This window comes from Ochotona princeps, chromosome 13 (assembly GCF_030435755.1).
Source record: "Ochotona princeps isolate mOchPri1 chromosome 13, mOchPri1.hap1, whole genome shotgun sequence".
Classification (NCBI taxonomy): domain Eukaryota; kingdom Metazoa; phylum Chordata; class Mammalia; order Lagomorpha; family Ochotonidae; genus Ochotona; species Ochotona princeps.
The window spans coordinates 7,147,234-7,165,951 of record NC_080844.1 but is presented as its reverse complement, the minus strand read 5'-3'; the positions used below and the strand labels follow the sequence as shown (position 1 = coordinate 7,165,951).

The following is an 18,718-nucleotide window of genomic DNA, read 5'->3' as shown; positions in this document are numbered from 1 at the left end:
TGCAGCCCTCCCAAACACCGACCACCTGAAAATGCACCTGCAATTCCCCCTGAGATCCCTGGGCTGCTCTGAAAGGCCTCCTGGCTTTGGCCCCTGAGTGGCTGTCTAGGAAGATGTTGTGGCTTGCCCTGTGGAGCGGCGGCGGCGATCTGGTGCTGCTGGGACAAAGGCGGAGGATCACAGCCCTGGCCTCTCCTCGCTGCTGCTTCCAGGTCTCTGAAACAGCTCCTGTATCTGCCTCCTCCTGGCCCCAGGCTCTGGGGTTTCCTGAGCCTTCTCCTGGCGCAAATGCCTGACGCCCTCCCCCCTCCCCCTCCCCCCCTCCAACCTGTCTGCGGAACCGCTCCCTGCACACTGCCCAAGATGAGGGAATAAGAAGACCTAGGACCGGCTGCCTCCTGGCGCCACGCCATTGCCCTCCTGCCCCCCAGCCCCACCAAGGTCCGCATCCCGTGCTGGACACGGGGCTAATCCGCGCTGCCACCTGATGGCCTGGAACAACCCCGAGGCTCTGGAAAACTTGCTGGGCGAGTCTAAGCCTGCGGCTCTCCCCGCGGATGCCCCCCTCCTCCCACCGTCCCCCCTCCCCCCGACTGTTAGCCAGCCACCGCCCTTTGGCGGTGCCCAGAGCAGCACACTGCCCCCTCCCCGAGCCCTGGGTCTCCCTGGGAAGGGCTCCCCAGTCACGAGGCTGCTCGCTCACCCTCCAGTGGGCGCTGGTCCCGGCACGCCAGCCCCAGGGAACACCCGGCAGCACGGCTCCGCTGCGCGCCCCAGCAAGTGAGCGAGAGAGAGTGCGCGCGGCTGCCAAGGGGGCACGTGTGAAGCCCGCCGAAACCCCGAAAAGTTGGACTTACCCCTCCGGGCCTGCCGGATCTTTGGGCTCAGCATGTTCCCGCAGCCGCCCGGCTGGGCCCGCGGGGCCAATCATGCTGTCATCCACTCGCCTTTTCTCTTCCTTTCGCCCAGACGCCCCTCCTGAACTCCCCCGCGCACGGCTCCTCTCTTGGATCTGGACGGACAGCTTGCCTTGGACTACATACAGCCTCGATGCATTATTTATCCATCCCAGAATTAATTCCTATCTGAGCGGACCATTAAAGCCGCGGTCATCACTGCCGATCAATCACTGGGCCAGGGCGGGGCTGGTCGGCAGCCGCTCCGCCCAGCAAGGAGCGCACGCTGCACGGTCCATTCCGCACAGAGCTGGGAGCCCTGGGGCGGGACTCGAGAGGGAGCGGTCCTGGCGGAGTACTCGGCGGGGCTTGGGTCGTATTCTGCGCCGGCTGGGCTTGTTTCGAAGCCTGCGAGCCGGCCTGGAGAGCTTTGTGGGTCAGAGACCCCTGGCCCTACGCCTTGCCAAGTCTCCAAAGGGAAAGCACTCCTGAGGCGAAGGTGACGGAGACGCCCTGGGCTCAGCCAGATGCGACCTGCCTGTGAACTCCATAGTGTTGAAAGACAGGTGTCTTAGAAGGAGCCAGCAGGCTCTTCATCCTCAGGGGACAGGTCCAGTGGAAAATGCCCGTTAGGGATATTAACTATTCATGCCTCCTTAGGAAGAAGATGCGCTAAGTGCTACTCTGAAGGCATTGCCTTTAGCAGGCTGTGCACAGTAGGAGCTCAGAAACTATTCTCTCAATTAGAGAGTGAAATTCTGCTAATTACTCTGATCTGTTCAATTAGTGTTAATTAATTAACATGATTCTCAGGGGGGCATAACCTGGGGCTTTTTGAGGGTCTAGCATTAAGCCCTTAAAAGTCACCCAACCTACAACGACTATCACGAGTTACAGAGAGAGACACAGAGAGACGAGGTCTAACATCTGCTGGTTCACTCCCCAGAATGATTGGAATGAGTCTGAAGTCTGCAGCCAAAAGCTTCCTCTGGGTCTCCCATGTGGGTGGTAGGAATCAAGCACTTGGGCCACCCTCCGTTGCTTTCCCAGGAACACTGGCAGGGAGCTGGATTGGAAGTGGAGCAGCCAGGACTCGAACAGGTGCCCATATGAGACCAGGGTGTGGCAGGCAGTGGCTTGACCAGCTATGCCCCAATAGGTGTCACTTGGGAAGCCTACTGTGTGTTGGGCACCTGAGGTTTCTGCTCTCTGGTCAATATCTCACTGAATGCGTCAACTTCCAAAGTTGGTGCAATGACTCTCCGGATGGGAACAGGAGGCACAGCGCGGCTGAATCACTCCCCCTCCGTTGCATGTCACCAGGCGTCAGGGCTGTGTCTGAGCCCAGGGCCCTGTCTATAGTTTCTTAAGAGATTCCAGTTCTGACCGCTCCATGCTAACAGTCCTTGGCCCAGAGCTTGTGGCAAGCTCACACCTCCTGGCTGGTGATTAACCCGAGTGACCTCTTAGGCAACCGAGTGATCCCTCTCCCTGGGGTTTGGGGTTGTTTGGGGCTGCATCCCATGGGGTCCTCTTGACTTGAGCAATAACCTCCCTGCTGTGAGTGGCCTCCTTCCAGCCCTTAACGGTCCTCAGAGTGGTCCATAAGCACTGGTTCCCAAATGTGCAGAGATATGCAATCAGCCCCGCTGGGGTTGGGGAGGGGCCCTGGCAGTCAGGCAGGAGAGGGGTGGGGAGGATTGAGAGTGAGGGGCAAGGAGGACGACTCACCAGGATGTGGTGAGTTGCGTGGCCAGGGACACCAAGGCAAAGATTAGTCAGCCGTTGGGGCTCTCGGCTACCAGCCACAGGGATGAATGGGTCCCATGATTTAACAGCCAAGTCCTGGCATACCTTCCTCTCTGACCCATCTCTTAACTGCTGCTCCACATGAGCCCTGGCTCCTGGATGCCCTGTCCAAGTGCATTCCCCTTGTCCCCAGAATGGCCCTGCCCACAAATGACCAGCCACTTGTCACGCAAGGAGCACTCTCCCCACTTTCCCAGGAGACTGCCGACTGCACCAGCAGAGAGGGTCACCAGCATGCCCCTCCTGCTCCCCCGGCCTGATGTGTGCCCCTTTGGGGGCCCCTCCTGCGCTGCCAGCCCTGCGCCCCAGGCTGCTGAAGGTCAAGACAGCTCCAAAGAACACCACCGAGTAATGTTCCTTTGGGGCCAGGTAGGAGCCCTGGGTCCAGCTGGGACAGAGATACCCAGGACTGGGAGTTGGCTGAGCTGTGGGCATTCTCACATGCACAAAGCAGGGCCACGGGGTGAGTCCCACGGCCGGGATGGCATCTTGAGCAATCGGAGCACCATTGAGAAACGCAGCTGGGGAACACTTTCTCCAGCGCTGGGTCTCAGCCTGGGTCGGCTCAGGCTTGTTTGTGTTAACAAATCACATCCGGGGCTCTTTTCCTGTGCAGCTGTTTCCCGGGATAACATGAAGTCACTCGGCTCCCTGGCCTGCTTGCTGGCGATCAGAGTTGGAATAGAACGAAACCACAAGCTCTGGGATCAGACCCAGAAGTCAAGCTGGGGAGAGACATGCAGCAGCTAATCCGGGGTTTGCATTGAGGCAGGGTGGGGGACTGGGGTGGGCAACATGAGCGTTTCTCTCATGCCATGCTTCTATACTGCATGGGTCCTAGAAATCCGTGATCATGTCCTGCATGGGCTCTTATTTAAAAAAAATAGCCAAGAAGGAGGATGGGAGGAACAGGTGAGCTGCTGAGACAGGTGGCTCCTGCCCACTTCCCTGAAACTTCCCCAGTTGTGGTACTGGGTCTGCCTTTACCGGTGTCCCGCCTCAGCTCATGCTGTATTTCCTAAGGCTGTTCTGGAGCCAGGTGCGGAGAGGGAGAGAGAAGGAACCTGCAGGGCACACCTGCTGGTGAGACGGTCAGCCCTGGGGTGCCTTGGGGATGGAGCTCTGGGTTAACCACATGGGCAGGTCATCAGGCATTGTGCAAGCTTAGAGACTAAGATACCTGCCTCCCCCCATGGGTTGGACAGCTCCAGCTCCTGGCATCCCCCCCCCCAGCAGACCCTCCCAGGGCAGTAGTGATGGTTCAGGAAGTTAGGACCCTGGAACCCACCAGGGAGACTTGGAGGATCTCTGTCCCTCACTCCCTCCTCAGCTCAGCTATAGCCACTGCAGGCAATAGGAGAGTGGGCCGCATGGGAGCATTTCTCTCTCTTTCTCTCTTCTTCTGGTTCTCTGCTTCTCAAAAAAATAATAATATTAAAAATGAAAAGGCCCTCCAGGGATCCAGTGTGCAGCTGCTGCTTTGGGAGACCCTGACACATTTCTGGGCTCAGAGCCTCCAGAGACCGGCTTGGCTGCTGCCACCCAAGGGAGACTTCTCAGCGAGAGGCACACCTGCCAATCCATCTGGGGCTCAGAAAGAACCTCAGCCCCTGCCTAGGCGTGTGAAGCGGGGAGACACCATTTCACAGAGCCCCAGCCTGTGCACTGCGCAAAGTGTCCAGGAGAGGGTGCAGGGGAACTGGGTTTGGCTTCTTCGGGCAGAGCCAGGCTTCCTAATATAGAGGGGTGCGTAGCGAACCTGCTTTTTCTCTAATTTGTACAAAGCTGCAGTGGAGACGCTAGAGCTTCACCTCTCTGTTCAGAAGCTGCAGGGAGGGCTGGAGCAAGCTTTTCTGCAGGTAAAGGGAAACACATTATCAACTATTTGGCTGTTGTGCTAGACCCACCTGCCTGCCTGCCATGGTCACGGACCAGTGTCCCCTGCTGGCCTACTGCTCCTGCTGCCAGCATGCCACCACTGCCCAGGTCCCAAGGATGTCTCCCAAGATCTCCAGGAGTGCTCCCTCCCTCATTCCTCAGCTTCTCCTTCTGCAGCTCTCAGTAGCTTCAGAGCTGACTGATACATTTTCGAGGACTACGTAAGCTACTTGTTTAATGAAGACCTCATTTGTCATATCAGGCAGGGGGCAGGGCTGGCATTTGTGGTGTTGGGGTTCAGCTGCCGCTGCCTGCTATAGGCCTCCTGCATTGGAGCAACCATCCAGCGTCCCGCCTTGGGAAGACCGTCCAAGAAGGCCCAAGAACCACCCACGAGGGAGACCCAGATGGAATTCCTGGGTCCTGGGTTTTGGCCTGATCCAGCCTCAGCTGTTGGAGTCATTTGGTGAGTGAATCAGTGAATCAACCTCTCTAACAAATTAGGAAAAAAAATTTTTTTTAAAGAAACATTAGCAACAACACAAGAAAAAGATGAGGTAGTCCATCTGATCTTATGGTTAAGACCCTTGTTAACATATCTGTGTCCCGGGACCAGTGTTATGCCTCAACAGGCTAATCCTCCACCTTCCAACACCACCATCCCATATGGGCACAGGGTTGTGTCCCGGCTGCCCCACTGACCATCCAGCTCCCTGCTTGTGGCCTGGGACAGCAGTCAAGGATGGCCCAAAGCCTTGGGTCCCTGCATATCCATGTGGGAGACCTGGAAGAGGCTCCTGGCTTCAGATTGGCTCAGCTCTGGCCGTTGTGGTCTTTTGGGAAGTAAACCAGCACATGGAAGGTCTTTCTCTCTGTCTTTTTATCTCTCTGCAACTCTGCCTTCCTAATATAAATAAATAATTCTTTTAAAAAAAATTCTATGTCCCATGTGCGTGTGATTGGATTTGAGCCTTTTCCTGATAATTCACTCATTGCAAGACAGCAGTAATGTGGTCTGATCTCTGACACTCATATGGAAAAGACCTGGATTGAGTGCCCAGGTTCCTCCTGGTGATGACTCTGGCCTAGCCCTGGTCAGTGCAGGCATCTGGGGGTTAAAACAAACTATAGAAGCTATCTCTCTCTCGTTCTCTCTTCACTTACCCCTTCCTCTCTCTCTTTCTCTCTCTCACACACACACACAAATAATAATAAAATAAAAATAAATGATATAAACTTACAATCAAGTCAATCATATTTGAAACGAAGGCGATAGGCCTAACACAGTGAAACCGGGTAGGCTACCACTTGCAATGCTGGCATGCCGTAACATAGCACCAGTTGGAGTTCTGGCTGCTCTGCTTACTATCCAGCTCCCTGCCAACATGCCTGGAAAGCAACAGGAGATGGGCCGAGTACTTGCGCTCTTGTCATCTGTGTGGGAGACCAGGATGGAGTGCCAGGCTCCTGGCGTCATCCCAGCGCAGCCCCTAGTCACCACAGCCTTCGGGGGAACCAATCAGTGGATGGACAGTCTCTACCTCTTAGTCTCTATTACTCTGCCTTCCAAATAGAACAAAACAGATCTTCAAAACATAAGTAAATCAAAAAAGGCAACATCTATTCCTGACTCATCCCTCCCTAATCATTTCACTTCACCTTAGGCTCAAGGTCACTGACCTCAGTTCCGGGATGTAGCCAACATCACCTTTCGGGCTGTCACAGTCCCGCCTGTCCCTGCCGCATGTCGTGTGACATCACACTGGTGGTTTGCAGTTGACCGTGGTGGGAGTGTTCACACCAAGGAAATGGGAATTGCTGTGGGTCTGGGCTTCTGCATGCTTTTCTCTCTGGGAGCCAGCTGTTGGGCATTTGCCGGCCCCTCCCCACCTCATTCACACTGTCTCGGTCACTGCTGACTCGGTGTTCTGGGCAGGGAGTTCTCGCTCTCCCCAACCCTGCCTTCCCCATCTTCCTGGAATGCACCCCTCCACACACCCCCACCCCCGTCCCTGCCAAATGCCCCGCCTCTGTGTAGTTCATCTTGGTTGTATCTTGGCCACTGTGCAAAAGCAGAAGTTACGTGGTCACTTCTAAGTCTCCGGCCTCCGACCCGCTCCTCCCCTTCTCTGGTGAACTGAGATGGGGCTGCCCTGGAAGTCCCCTGGAGCAGACAGGGGAGGCCCCTGCGGGTTGAGCCCTCTCCGTGAACTTGGACACAGGAACCTGAGAGGCAGCAGTCCAGGTGCTCTGTGCTTAGCAGTCACACAGTACACTAGCTTTGTCCCCAGGGCAGGTGACTCTCCCTCCTGGACATGCTGGCACTCTCTCCCTGCCTCAGTGAGCAGGCCCCACTGTCTGCCTGTGTCCCTGGCTTCAGTTCTTGCTGCCGTGGGCCCAAAGTGTGTCTCTTCCCTTTGGCTCGTGACCTTCACCAGACACTCATTTCTTCCTTTATTTATTTGAAAACGAAAAAGAGAGAATGAAAGAGAGTGAGAGAGAGCAAGAAAGATCTTCTGTCCTTTGGTTTTCTCACTAAATGACTGCAGCAGCCAGACGGCCTGTGGATTAAGGTCACGTATGTGGGTGGGAGGGATCCAGCCACGTGAGCCATCGCTGATGCCCCGCCAGCACCCCCGCCCCTCTCCACGGGTATCAGCAGGAAGCGGGAAGTGAGAGCAGAGCTGGGAAGAATCCAGACACTCAGCATGGGACGCAGGAGGCACCCCAAGACTGCTTAACCCCTGCGCCAAATGCCAGCACCTCACCTCAGCTTTTCATTTCAACTTTTTTTAATGGAATATTTTCTCACTCAATAGCCTAGGCCCCCATCAGCAGTCTGGAACCCCGATTCCCACGTCTGTGTGATCTTTACTGGGTTCCTGGGCAGAAGGACAAGGATGCAGAATCCAGAATTCAGCATTTGGGACCCATCTGGGCATAACCAGGTCAGAGCAAGAGGCTTTGCTTGGAAAACCGCGGGTGCATGACCTGTGTGCTCAGGGTGTGTGTGCCAGAGCCCTGTGGCGCTGGTCTGGAGGAGGGGTGGTCTGGCAACACCGAGGAGGGCTTAGATACCATAATCATGAGCTTTCATTCCAGGGTCCATCTGACAGTCACAGCTGATGTACGTGCTGAGTAAAGGAGTGCGTGGTGTCCCAGTCCACATCTGGGGATAGATGCCGAGAGTTTTATTAGACTAACACCTGAGCAGGAGAGGGAGGGGAGGTGCTGGGGCAGGCAGCCGAGCATCACAACACCGCACAAGCCTATCAGTACCCCTGCTGGTCCCTGGCAGCCCCATTGAAGGACCTGGCTTAGGGCAGCAAGGGGTCAGGCCTGGGTACTGCGGCCTTGCACAGTTCATTGGCTGGGGGCCTGTCCAAGAGAACCTGACCTCAGCTGCCACCATGTTGCATAATTCTTGGCCAGAGAACCTTGTCCAGAGGAGCTTGACCTTGGCTGCCACCATCTTGCTCAGTCCCTGGCTGAGGTCCACCCAAGAAGAATGCGAAGTTGGCTGAGAAGCTGGGACTCACCCTAAAAGAGTGGACATCTGGAGGCGGCCCGCTGACCCCGTGCTCCTGCAACTGGGCACCGTGTCCTTTCTTGGTGGGATTTGAAGTAGCTTGGGCTTCTAGCCTGGGTGCGGGACAGCCCTCTGATCTCACGCAGAATCTCTGCTCACCCAGGAACCTCTGCCCCACACACGCAGCTATCTGGATTCTGCATGGAGTCATGTGTGTCTGAGAAAGGATCTGTTTAGTCTCAAAGCCTTGCAGTGGATTTCTCAGTAGGGAAGCTTGTATCAGGCCCTGCGTGGGGCTCATGGTGGCACGGGCCCAGCTTAGGGCTCATGGTGGCACGGGTCCAGCGTGGGACTCATAATGGCACAGGCCCAGTGTGGGGCTCATGGTGGCACGGGCCCAGTTTGGGGCTCATGGTGGCACGGGCCCAGTTTGGGGCTCATGGTGGCACAGGCCCAGTGTGGGGCTCATGGTGGCACGGGCCCAGTTTGGGGCTCATGGTGGCACAGGCCCTGCATGGGGCTCATAGTGGCACAGGCCCAGCATGGGGCTCATGGTGGCACGGGCCCAGCTTGGAGCTCATGGTGGCATGGGGCCAGCGTGGGACTCATAGTGGCACAGGCCCAGCATGGGGCTCATGGTGGCACGGGCCCAGCTTGGGGCTCATGGTGGCATGGGGCCAGCATGGGACTCATAGTGGCACAGGCCCAGTGTGGGGCTCATGGTGGCACGGGCCCAGCATGGGGTTCACTGGCCCAGGCCCTGCATGAGGCTGCTGATGTGTTTCTGGGAATGTGACACACTGGGGTTCCAAGGGCTGTCCCCTTCCTCAGAAGCAGGGCTGGGGAGTAGGAGAGGAAGGGTGCATGCCAACATCCCATTGGCAACTCCTGTCCTCCCAGGGACCAGTGAGGAAGTGGGTCTTAAATGCCTTCCCTCCCTGCAACCTCCAGCAAGGAGCAGGATTCAGCAAGCGATAAATCACGCTTTCTGTTAATATGTACAGTTGAGAAACAGGGCTTCTCCCTCGTGAGAACACCTGCTGGGTGTGGAAAAGCAGGGCTGGGAACAGATGGAAAACATGCAAACTTCCCAGGCCCCTTCCCTCTACCAGGCACCTCCTCCCCAGGGCCAGTTCCTCCCCACTCTTCCCACCCCAGGGGCCCAGCCCCTCCTGGTGCTGGTGTCTGCTGATCTCACTTCCTCTCCTTATGCACCTGACACTCCCCTCCCTCCCCATCCTCCCAGCTTCTTCCTTTTCTCCAAGGTACCACCCTCTACCTCCTCTGTCCAGCCTGATGGGACTGACCCCTCCCCCAGCGTGATGGGACTGACCCTTCCCTGCTCAGACGCACTCCCTGTCTCCGTCTGGGGAAGCTGTCAGGAACAATCTGCTCTGTCCCTCACAGGCACTCGGATGCAGCTGTGTGACAGGGGCTCAGCATGTCACATGTCCCAGCCTGGGCTTCCAATGTCTTGGATGGAATGGGTTCTATGGTTTGTGGCATGGACAAAGCTCCCAAGTACCGAAGGTGTCCTCCAGCATGGGGAGGCATCCTAAACGTGCTCTGCCTTCCAGCAGAAGTTCATTTTCCATTTGAGAGACAGAGTGGGTGGGCCAGATGGTGAAAGACACACACACACACACACACACACACACACACACACAGAGTGGGCTCTCTGCTTAATTCTCCAAAGACCTTCAACGGTGGGGCTGATGCAGGCTGAAGCTGGGAGCCTGGAAACTCCATCTGGGTCTCCCACATGAACCATCACCTTATCATACAGATACAGGATCTGTATCCGGAGGACGCTGCAACCAGGATTAGAACCTGGGCCCGGATGTATGACATGGGTGTCCCAACCAGAAGCATAGCTGCCAGATCTCTCTCGCCCACCGTTGCCTCTGGCTTTGAGGCGCGTAGAGCTGTTGTCATTCCTGCCCAACCCCCAGGTCTGAGTCTCCCACTCCAGGGCTCTGGGCACCTGCCACCAGTTCCCTTTGCCCACGTGTGCTGCTCTGGGAGCTTCTGGGTGATCTGCAGCCCACAGATTCCAGCGGAGGTCCAGGTCACACGTCTTCGCCCGAGCCCTCACGTTCCTCCTGTGATCTGCACTGATGGCATTGCCTCCCACCTGCCCACCCTGCTGCCAGAGGTAGGTTCTTCTCCATTTCCCCAGTCACCAGCCTAGTCACTGGGTATCATAGACTGAAAGCCTCAGCCCGCCTGCCCCTCCAGTGTCCGGTGCCCCCATGGGCTGCGGGACAGGTGTTGTGGCCTGCAGGCTTGCGAGTTATCCCTGTCCACCCACACGGTGCCTCTGGGGGAGCCCTCCAACCTCTGACCCTTGCTCCCGCCTTTCCAATCTTTATTTCATCCTCATGTTTCGACCGTTGCATGGCTCGTGCACACGTAATACCTTCCTTCAACTTGTCCTCAGTGGCTTCTCCTGTGGCGGCCCTGCCCATCCCAGACATGCTTCTATTGGACTACTTCATATTCATCATTACAATATAGTCTATGTGGCCACTCCCACCACCATGGGGCAGAAACCATTTGCTTGATGGTCACAGATGAACTTTCATTTGTCCCCCAAAACCCAGATTAAAATATAATCAATCCATTGGTACTGTGACATAGCAAACTAGGCTTCTGCTTGCAGTACCACTATCCCATTTGGACACCAGTTCAAGTCCTGCTTACTCTACTTCCAATCCAGCTCCCAGCTAATGGCCTGAAAAAAAAAAACAGTAGAATTACTACTCAGCTTGCTTAGGTCCTTGCACCCATGTGGCAGACCCAGAAGAAACTCCTAGTTCCTGGCTTTGGATCAGCTCAGCTCCATCTGGTTGGGACCATTTGGGGAGAGAGCCAGCAGATGGGAGGATTTCTCTCCTTCTCTCTGTAACTCTGCCTTTCAAATAAAAATACAATCTTTTTTAAAAAGGTAGTTTTTGTTGTTGTTGTTGTTAAAGAAACATACTCCTGTCTGTGAACTGTTAAGACAATAGCAGCCTAATCTAATGATGCATTTGGAGGTGGGGTTTTAGAGTGACTGAGTTTAAAGGCACATACAGTGCCTCCTGGATTCCATGGGTCTGTGGCTTTTGAAGAAGGAGAGAGGAGACCTGAGCTAGGATGCTTGCTCTGTTACATCACGGGAGGCCCTGAGCCGTGTGATGCTTCCACTAGACAGAAGAATTTTGCCCAATCCAAAAATTCCCAGCCTTCAAGACCATAAGCCGGATAAGTCTTCCATCCTTATGAACAGCTCAGCCTGCAGTGTTCCATGAGAGCAACAGGAAAACGGGCTGAGACAGCAGTCTAGCAGGAACACAAAGTCCACTTGTCTCACACCAACCAGAGAATTCTGCATGGATCACAGCACCTCATTGCATCAGCTGCTTCTCTTACTTTCTAGATCGTTAGTGGAGCCAAAGAGTTGGCACTGACATTGAACCCAAGCTGCCAGCTGCTTCATTCTGCACAGAGAGATACCTGTTATTCGTGGGCCAGAGGGTAGCCAACGAGATGGGAGAGGAGGAGGAGGAGGAGGCCCCAGAAGGACCTTTAGCAAAAAGAGGCAGGGGAGGGGCCTGAGTGTGGTGGAGTTCAGCATGAGTGAGCTTTCTGGGAATTTCCTCGAGCCTCCAAGTGGGGATTAACTTCTACCCAGTCATCCTGCATCCCCGGATTTCCTCCTTCCTGGTCTTGGCAGAGCCACGGCTGCATCATGGGAGAGCGGATACATCCTTTCAGCTTTCCTATTCCTCCCTAACTTCCCACCCAATTCCCCCAGTTTTCACGGGTTGGCGGGTCACTCCATCAGATTCTAATGAGTGGGGGAGACGGTGGCGAGGAGGACATTACTTATGGGCTCTGAAAAATGGGAAGGCTTATTATTAGTATTTTTTAGGATTCACTTATTTTTAGTTGAAATACAGAGATTACAGAGAGAGAAGGAGAAGACAGACAGAGAGATGTTTCACCTGTTGGTTCATTCCCCAAATGACTGCTACAGCTGAAACTGGGCTGGTTTGCCAGGAGCTTCTTCTGTGTCTCCCACGCGGGTGCAGAAACCCAAGCACCTGGGCCAACCTCCGCTGCCTTCCCGGGTCACTCTCAGGAAGCTCCACGGGAAGTGGAACAGTGAGATATGGGATGCCAGCAGCACAGGCTGAGGCTTAGCATACCTCACCATGATGTCAGCCCCGGTTTATGATGTTAGCAAGAGTAGATTCATTGTTAAGTGGAACAGCATGTCAATCTGAGCAGACTGAAAAGTGATGGGTGAATTCTAAGCCCAGCCATGTCAGAGGCTACAAATTCCTCAGATATCCTGATTTAAAAACAAAACAAAACAACAATAACAATAAAAAAAAACAAGCAAGCAAATCCACAGTGAAAACTGCCACACAGAATCTAGAAAACACATCTTAACGCAGATATCAGAGGAATGATGCCGGTGAAGACAGCAGATGAAGGAAATACATAAGGTCGATTCCCCATGAGGACATCAGATACACTGGCAGCACACTGCTTGGGGCTCTGGAAGGGAACCCAGAGCCTGCATCCAGCAGACACACGTTTCATCAGGCAAATCCCGCGGAAGTCTTCCTAAGAGCCGCGGGCCTGGCGTGTCTCCAAGTGCCTCTCCCACCCTCCAGCCCAGCAGCCTGAGGACTCAGGAAGCAAGAAGGGAAGCTGTGGCTGTTGTCCTTGGCTACCTGGTGGACCCCTGCGGGCTCATCTCAGAGGCTCACCTGGTGGCAGCTTCGCAGAAGCCAAATGCTACAGCAGATACGTGGGGCGGAGGGTGGGGGAGAGAGATGCTCATTCAAAACATTTAGAGGAAAGTATCGTAGTCACTGCTGCCCCAGGGTCCCCAAAACAAACTAAACAAAATCATCCAAAGCTGTAAAAATAAAGGTTAAGGAATGTGATTTTTTTAATATTAAGGATATTTGAAAAGCTGCAGCATATATTGTATCTATATATATAAGATTTATTTATTTTAATTGGAAAGGCAGATCTTACAAAGGGGATGAAGGATAAGGAGAATATCTTCCATCTGTTGGTTCACTCCGCAAATGGCTGCTATGGCCAGAGCTAGACTGGTCCAAAGCCAGGGTCGCCCATGCAGGTACAGCATCCCAAGGACTTGGATCAACCTGCACTGCTTTTCCCAGAAGCAGGGAGCTGGATGGGAAGTGGAGCAGCTGGGACACAAGTCAGTGTTCCTATGGGATGCCAGTGCTTGGAGGTGGAGGATTAGCCAGCTGAGCTAACACATCGGCCCATACGGCATATATTCATGCACACACCAAGGATACGCCCATCCTCCAGAAAAGGCCCAAGTTTCCACATTCAGTTGGTTTTTGGGATCTACCTTAACAGAATGTGAAAGCTGGGGCATAGTCCTGAGCTGTGGGGCTGAGTCACATGACAAAGACTTCATAAAATTATTTTTTTCAGAAAAGTCACTGAACAGGTAAAGAACAGAAGCTGCAACAAGCTGTAACAATAATCCTGGATAAGAGAGAAAAATCTGATTTCTAGAGTTGAGACAGTATAATACAACACGTCTGGTTTTTAATGAAACATTAAGCGCGCCAAGAAGTAAACAGGAAAAGCAACCAACAGAACAGCCTCTAGGGGGCGCTTGCATGCTGGACTTTCTAGATGAGATTTTAAATAAGCCGCTTGAAATATGTCCCATGAGCTCAAGGAAACCGTATCCCAAGAATCCAAGAGAATGGTGTCTGGTCAAATCCAGAACATCAGTAAACGGAGAGAAATGATAAAGAGGAACCGAACCAAAATGTAAATGTTGGAAAACGCATTAACTGAACTGAAAATGCCAGCACAGGAACTAAGAAACGGATTTGAGCTGGCAGAAGAAAGGGTTAGTAGCTCTGAAGAGCTAACTCAACATCCAGTTTAAGGAACCAAAAAAACAAGACCATTTTTAAAGACTTTATTTTTATTTGAAAGTGTTAAAGAGAGAAGGAGAGACAGAGAGGAACCCTCTACCTGCTGCTCCATGTGACAGCTCCATTCTGTGGCCAGCAGCCAGGAGCCAGGAGAATGATAAATTCAAAGTCCATTTTCGAAAGAAAAGCAAAAGAAAACTCAACCAAGAATTCAACAAACTACCCTTCAAAAACAAGGAAGCAATCAGAACACTATAGATACAAATTGAAACAGCTAATTGCTCACAGATTTGTCTTGCAAAATGTTAAAGTGAGGACCAGGCACGATAGCACGCGCCGGGACCCCATATGGGCGCCGGTTCTAATCCCGGCAGCCCTGCTTCCCATCCGGCTCCCTGCTTGTGCCCTGGGAAAGCAGTTGTGGACCGCACACGACCTTGGGACCCTGCTCCCATGTGGAGACCTGGAAGAGCTCCTGGCTGCTGGCTTTGGAGCAGCTCAGTTCCGGCCCGTTGCGGTCACTTGGGGAGTGAGTCATTGGACGGAAGATCTTTGATGTCTCTCCTCCTCTCTATATATCTGCGTTTCCAATAAAAATAAATAATTTTTTTAAAAGAATACAATTTAAAAGACAATTGGATCCAACAGTAAATATATGTAGAAAGACCACCGACGTATAGAGTGGTCACTGGTAATTAAGAACGTGTGGGGGAGCAGTGACACACAGCAAAGTTTTGGAGTGGTCAATTGGCACGGTGGTCTAGATACTACTTGGGATGCCTCTATCAGAGTGCCTGGGGTGAGTTCTCACTCCACCCTTAATTCCAGCTTCCTGTTGATGCAGCACATGAGTCGAGTAGTTGGGTCCTAGATACCCACAGAGCAGAAACAGGTTGCATTCTGGGTTCCTGGCTTCAGTCTGGCCCAGTGTTGGCTGGTGTAGGCTTTTAGGGGAGTGAAGCAGTGAATGGAAGATCTCTCTTTGTCTATCTGCCTGCCTGCCTCAGTTTTGCTGCCTTTCACACAAAATTAAAATAAAAGATGAAAAGTTTCCATAGAAGAATCAGTATCAAGCTGAAAGGAATCTAAACTAGATTGTTACAAAACAACCCAAAAATATACAGTAAAAGGAAAAACAAAAGGTCCTAAGAAGAAGGCAATAATTGAGTCACACATATAAGGTATGTCGCACTTAGGAAAAGAAAGGCAGAGGTAAATTGTTCCATGTCAGTAATGACCTTAAATGTGAAAGGATTAAAACATCCCATGAAAAGGCAGGATCAGGCAGGGTGGATTTGGAAAACCACGTGATCCAACAACACAGTCGCTCCTTGCCTTGCAACTGCATTACGCCCCCAGTAAATCCATTGTATGTTGAAAAAAGGCAATGAAGACACACGGCCTACCAAGCACACAGCTTTGCTTAGCCTACCTCACCCATGCTTGGAACATTACATCTGCCTGCAAGTGGGAAAATATAGAACATAAAGCCTTGAGTATCTTATGTCGTTTATTGGCAACTATAGTAAAAGTGAATGACAGATTCGTTGGGTGAGTTAGCTTTTGCATCAAAATGAACTTGTTAAATTGTAAACCAAACCCTTGCAAGTTGGGGACAATCTGTATGCAATGTAAGGAGACCTACTTTGGGTTTGAAAGACACTAATGTACTGACAGTGAAAGGATGGGAGAAGGTACTGCTTGTAACAAGCAGCCTAGAGACTTAGAGTAACTCAATTAAAACCAGGCAAAATAGAGTTCAAAACGAAAATTGTTACAAGAGAGAAACAGCAATATGCAATGATTCCATCAGGATGAAACAGCAACTGTAAGTATATATTTATCCAATATCGGAGCCCCCAAGTCCACAAAGCAAAAACAAGTAGGGAAGCGCAAGCTACGACCCTAAGGATTGGAAGCTTCAGTAAACCATTTTCAATAATGGAGTCGGTAGACAGGGGTCACCAGGAAACAGAAGATCCACACAACAGTATACACCAACCAGACATAACAGGTGTCGACAGCGCACTGTGCAACAACAGTGCCCGAGGACCACACTCCAGCTGGACCTAACAGACATCGACAGAACACTCCCAACAGTGCCCGAGGACCACACTCCAGCTGGACCTAACAGACATCCACGGAATGCTCCCAACAATGCCCGAGGACCACACTCCAGCTGGACCTAACAGACATCCACGGAACGCTCCCAACAGTGCCCAAGGACCACACTCCAGCTGGACCTAACAGACATCCACGGAACGCTCCCAACAGTGCCCAAGGACCACACTCCAGCTGGACCTAACAGACATCCACGGAACGCTCCCAACAGTGCCCGAGGACCACACTCCAGCTGGACCTAGAGCTAGCAAATCAAGAACGAAGTAACTAGATTGATGGGATACAAGATCAATATACCAAAATCAATTGTTGGTTTATAATGAGCCATCTGAAAATGGTTTCTGAAAACAATTGCATTTTCTCCACAGCATACTAATATATGAGTAAGATATGTGAGAACAAACCTTATAAAATGGCAAAAATGCATATTCTGAAATTTACAAAACATTGTTTAAATAAATTAAAGAGCATCCAAATAAACAGAAAAAACACCTGTCGCCTATAGGGGAGACCTGGACTGACCGGCTTCTGGCTTTGGTATTAGCTCTGGTCAATGTGGACATCTGAGGAATGAAGTAGATATTGGGAATTCTCTCTCTCTCTCGGTCCTACCTGTATGCTTCCAACATAAGTAACATATATTAATAATTTAAAAATGAATGGAAAATTTGGGAAGGCAACAGAGTAGGATCTCTGGAGGTAAAATAAATACAATGATTGAACATTAATGTACTCGAAGATAAACTGGCGGGCTCAGCGTGGCAGCCTAGTGGCTAAAGTCCTTGACTTGAACACGCCGGGGTCCCATATGGGCTCTGGTTCTAATCCCAACAGCCCTGTTTCCCATCCAGCTCCCTGTTTGAGGCCTGGGAAAGCAGTCGAGGACGGCCCAAAGCCTTGGGACCCTGGACCTGTGTGGGAGACCCGGAGGAAGCTCTTGGCTCCTGGCTTCGGATCTGCTTAGCACCAGGCATTGCAGCCACTTGGGGAGTGAATCAGTGGATGGAAGATCTTCCTCTCTCTCTCTCTCTTCCTCTCTGTATATCTCATCTTCCAATAAAAATACATAAATCTTTAAAATGGCAAACTAGATACATCTGAATGAGAAGTTTGGAAGAATGCAGCAGAGAGAAACAAAGGGGAGAAAAATGCGAGATTTAGACATTTATTAAAAAGACCTAGCAAAGGGCCCGGCGGCATGGCCTAGCGGCTAAAGTCCTCGCCTTGAACGCCCCGGGATCCCATATGGCCGCCGGTTCTGATCCCGGCAGCTCCACTTCCCATTCAGCTCCCTGCTTGTGGCCTGGGAAAGTAGTTGAGGACGGCCCAATGCATTGGGACCCTGCACCCGCGTGGGAGACCTGGAGGAGGTTCCTGGTTCCCGGCTTCGGATCGGCGCGCACCGGCCATTGTGGCTCACTTGGGGAGTGAATCATTGGACGAAAGATCTTCCTCTCTGTCTCTCCTCCTCTCTGTATGTCTGACTTTGTAATAAAATAAATAAAATATTAAAAAAAAAAGACCTAGCAAAAATGTAATTTGTTTTACTAAAGGGGACAGTTGGAAGAAGTAGTAAGACATCTAATAATTTTCCAGGATCGAGGGAAGACAACAACTTTCAAATGCAAGAAACCCAACCAATTCTTAGTGGGATTTAAACAAATCCCAACCCAGGCACTTTGCAGTTTAACTGAAGACCACTACAGAGGGATGGATAACCTTAGAAACAACCAGAAGGGAAGAACAGAGAAGAGCACACGTGGGGAAAATTCTACAAAGGATCCCATTTCAATCAACAACCCCCTTTTAAACAGCAACATTTAAAACGAAACAGAGGAACAATAACTTCAAAGGGAGAAGAGAGAATAGGTCCACCTAGATGCTTTCTAGACATGATGGTGAAACAAAGTCTTCAAACAAGAGTTGTGAGGCCCGAGGACCACGGCCAACACACTTTCCAATACTGCAAGGAAGGAAGGAAGGAAGATGGCCCAGCAGAAAGAGTGCCGAGTCAAGAGTGATCTTGAGACAACCATGGTGCCAGGAGAGGAAACGGCTCCCAGGCATGCCCGTCCTGATTCCCGGAGTCAGACACCATGTCACCTTTGCAGAAGACATGAAATCAACCACATCTGTCCCTCTGTGTCTGAAGGATGCTTGGTCCAGGGCCTCCTGAGACAGGGTCTGGAGCTGGGTTAGAAGTGGAGCAGCCAAGACTTCAGCTGGCACCCACAGGGGATGCTGATGTCACAGGCAGTGGCTTACTCCATCGTGCCCCAATTCTGACCTTTTGACTCCGCTTCCGAGCCCTGCTGCAGGGGGTTGCCACAGTCTCTAAGAGCCCAGGAAGTCACCAAGCTGGTGCCCTAATACGCTGATGGGACCCTGGCCAGGCTGAAGTGCCTGGAGGTGTGTGGGTTCAGAAGGGGTCAGATGCAGACCGTGAGGATAAATATGAGTGTGATTTATTCCTTCTTCTAAACAAAACTGCCACCTCTCTGTCTTCTACCCTTCAGAGTGTGCAGCAGTAAGCCATTCACATACAGTTTTTT

General features: G+C 52.1%; 1 protein-coding gene across 7 annotated transcripts in view; it reads right to left on the bottom strand.

The window, feature by feature from the left end:
* The window catches only part of ARHGAP22 (Rho GTPase activating protein 22), a 173,421-nt gene that overhangs the window by 132,160 nt on the left and 22,543 nt on the right, over positions 1-18,718 (bottom strand). The window contains exon 1 of one of the 7 annotated variants that reach the window (XM_058671125.1): positions 858-1,139. The exons of the other annotated variants lie outside the window; for them this stretch is intronic. Coding sequence (XP_058527108.1) covers positions 858-891 — 34 coding nt within the window. The 5' untranslated portion in view covers positions 892-1,139. Of the gene's footprint in view, positions 1-857; positions 1,140-18,718 lie in introns of those variants that run through there. 7 annotated transcript variants of the gene reach the window in all.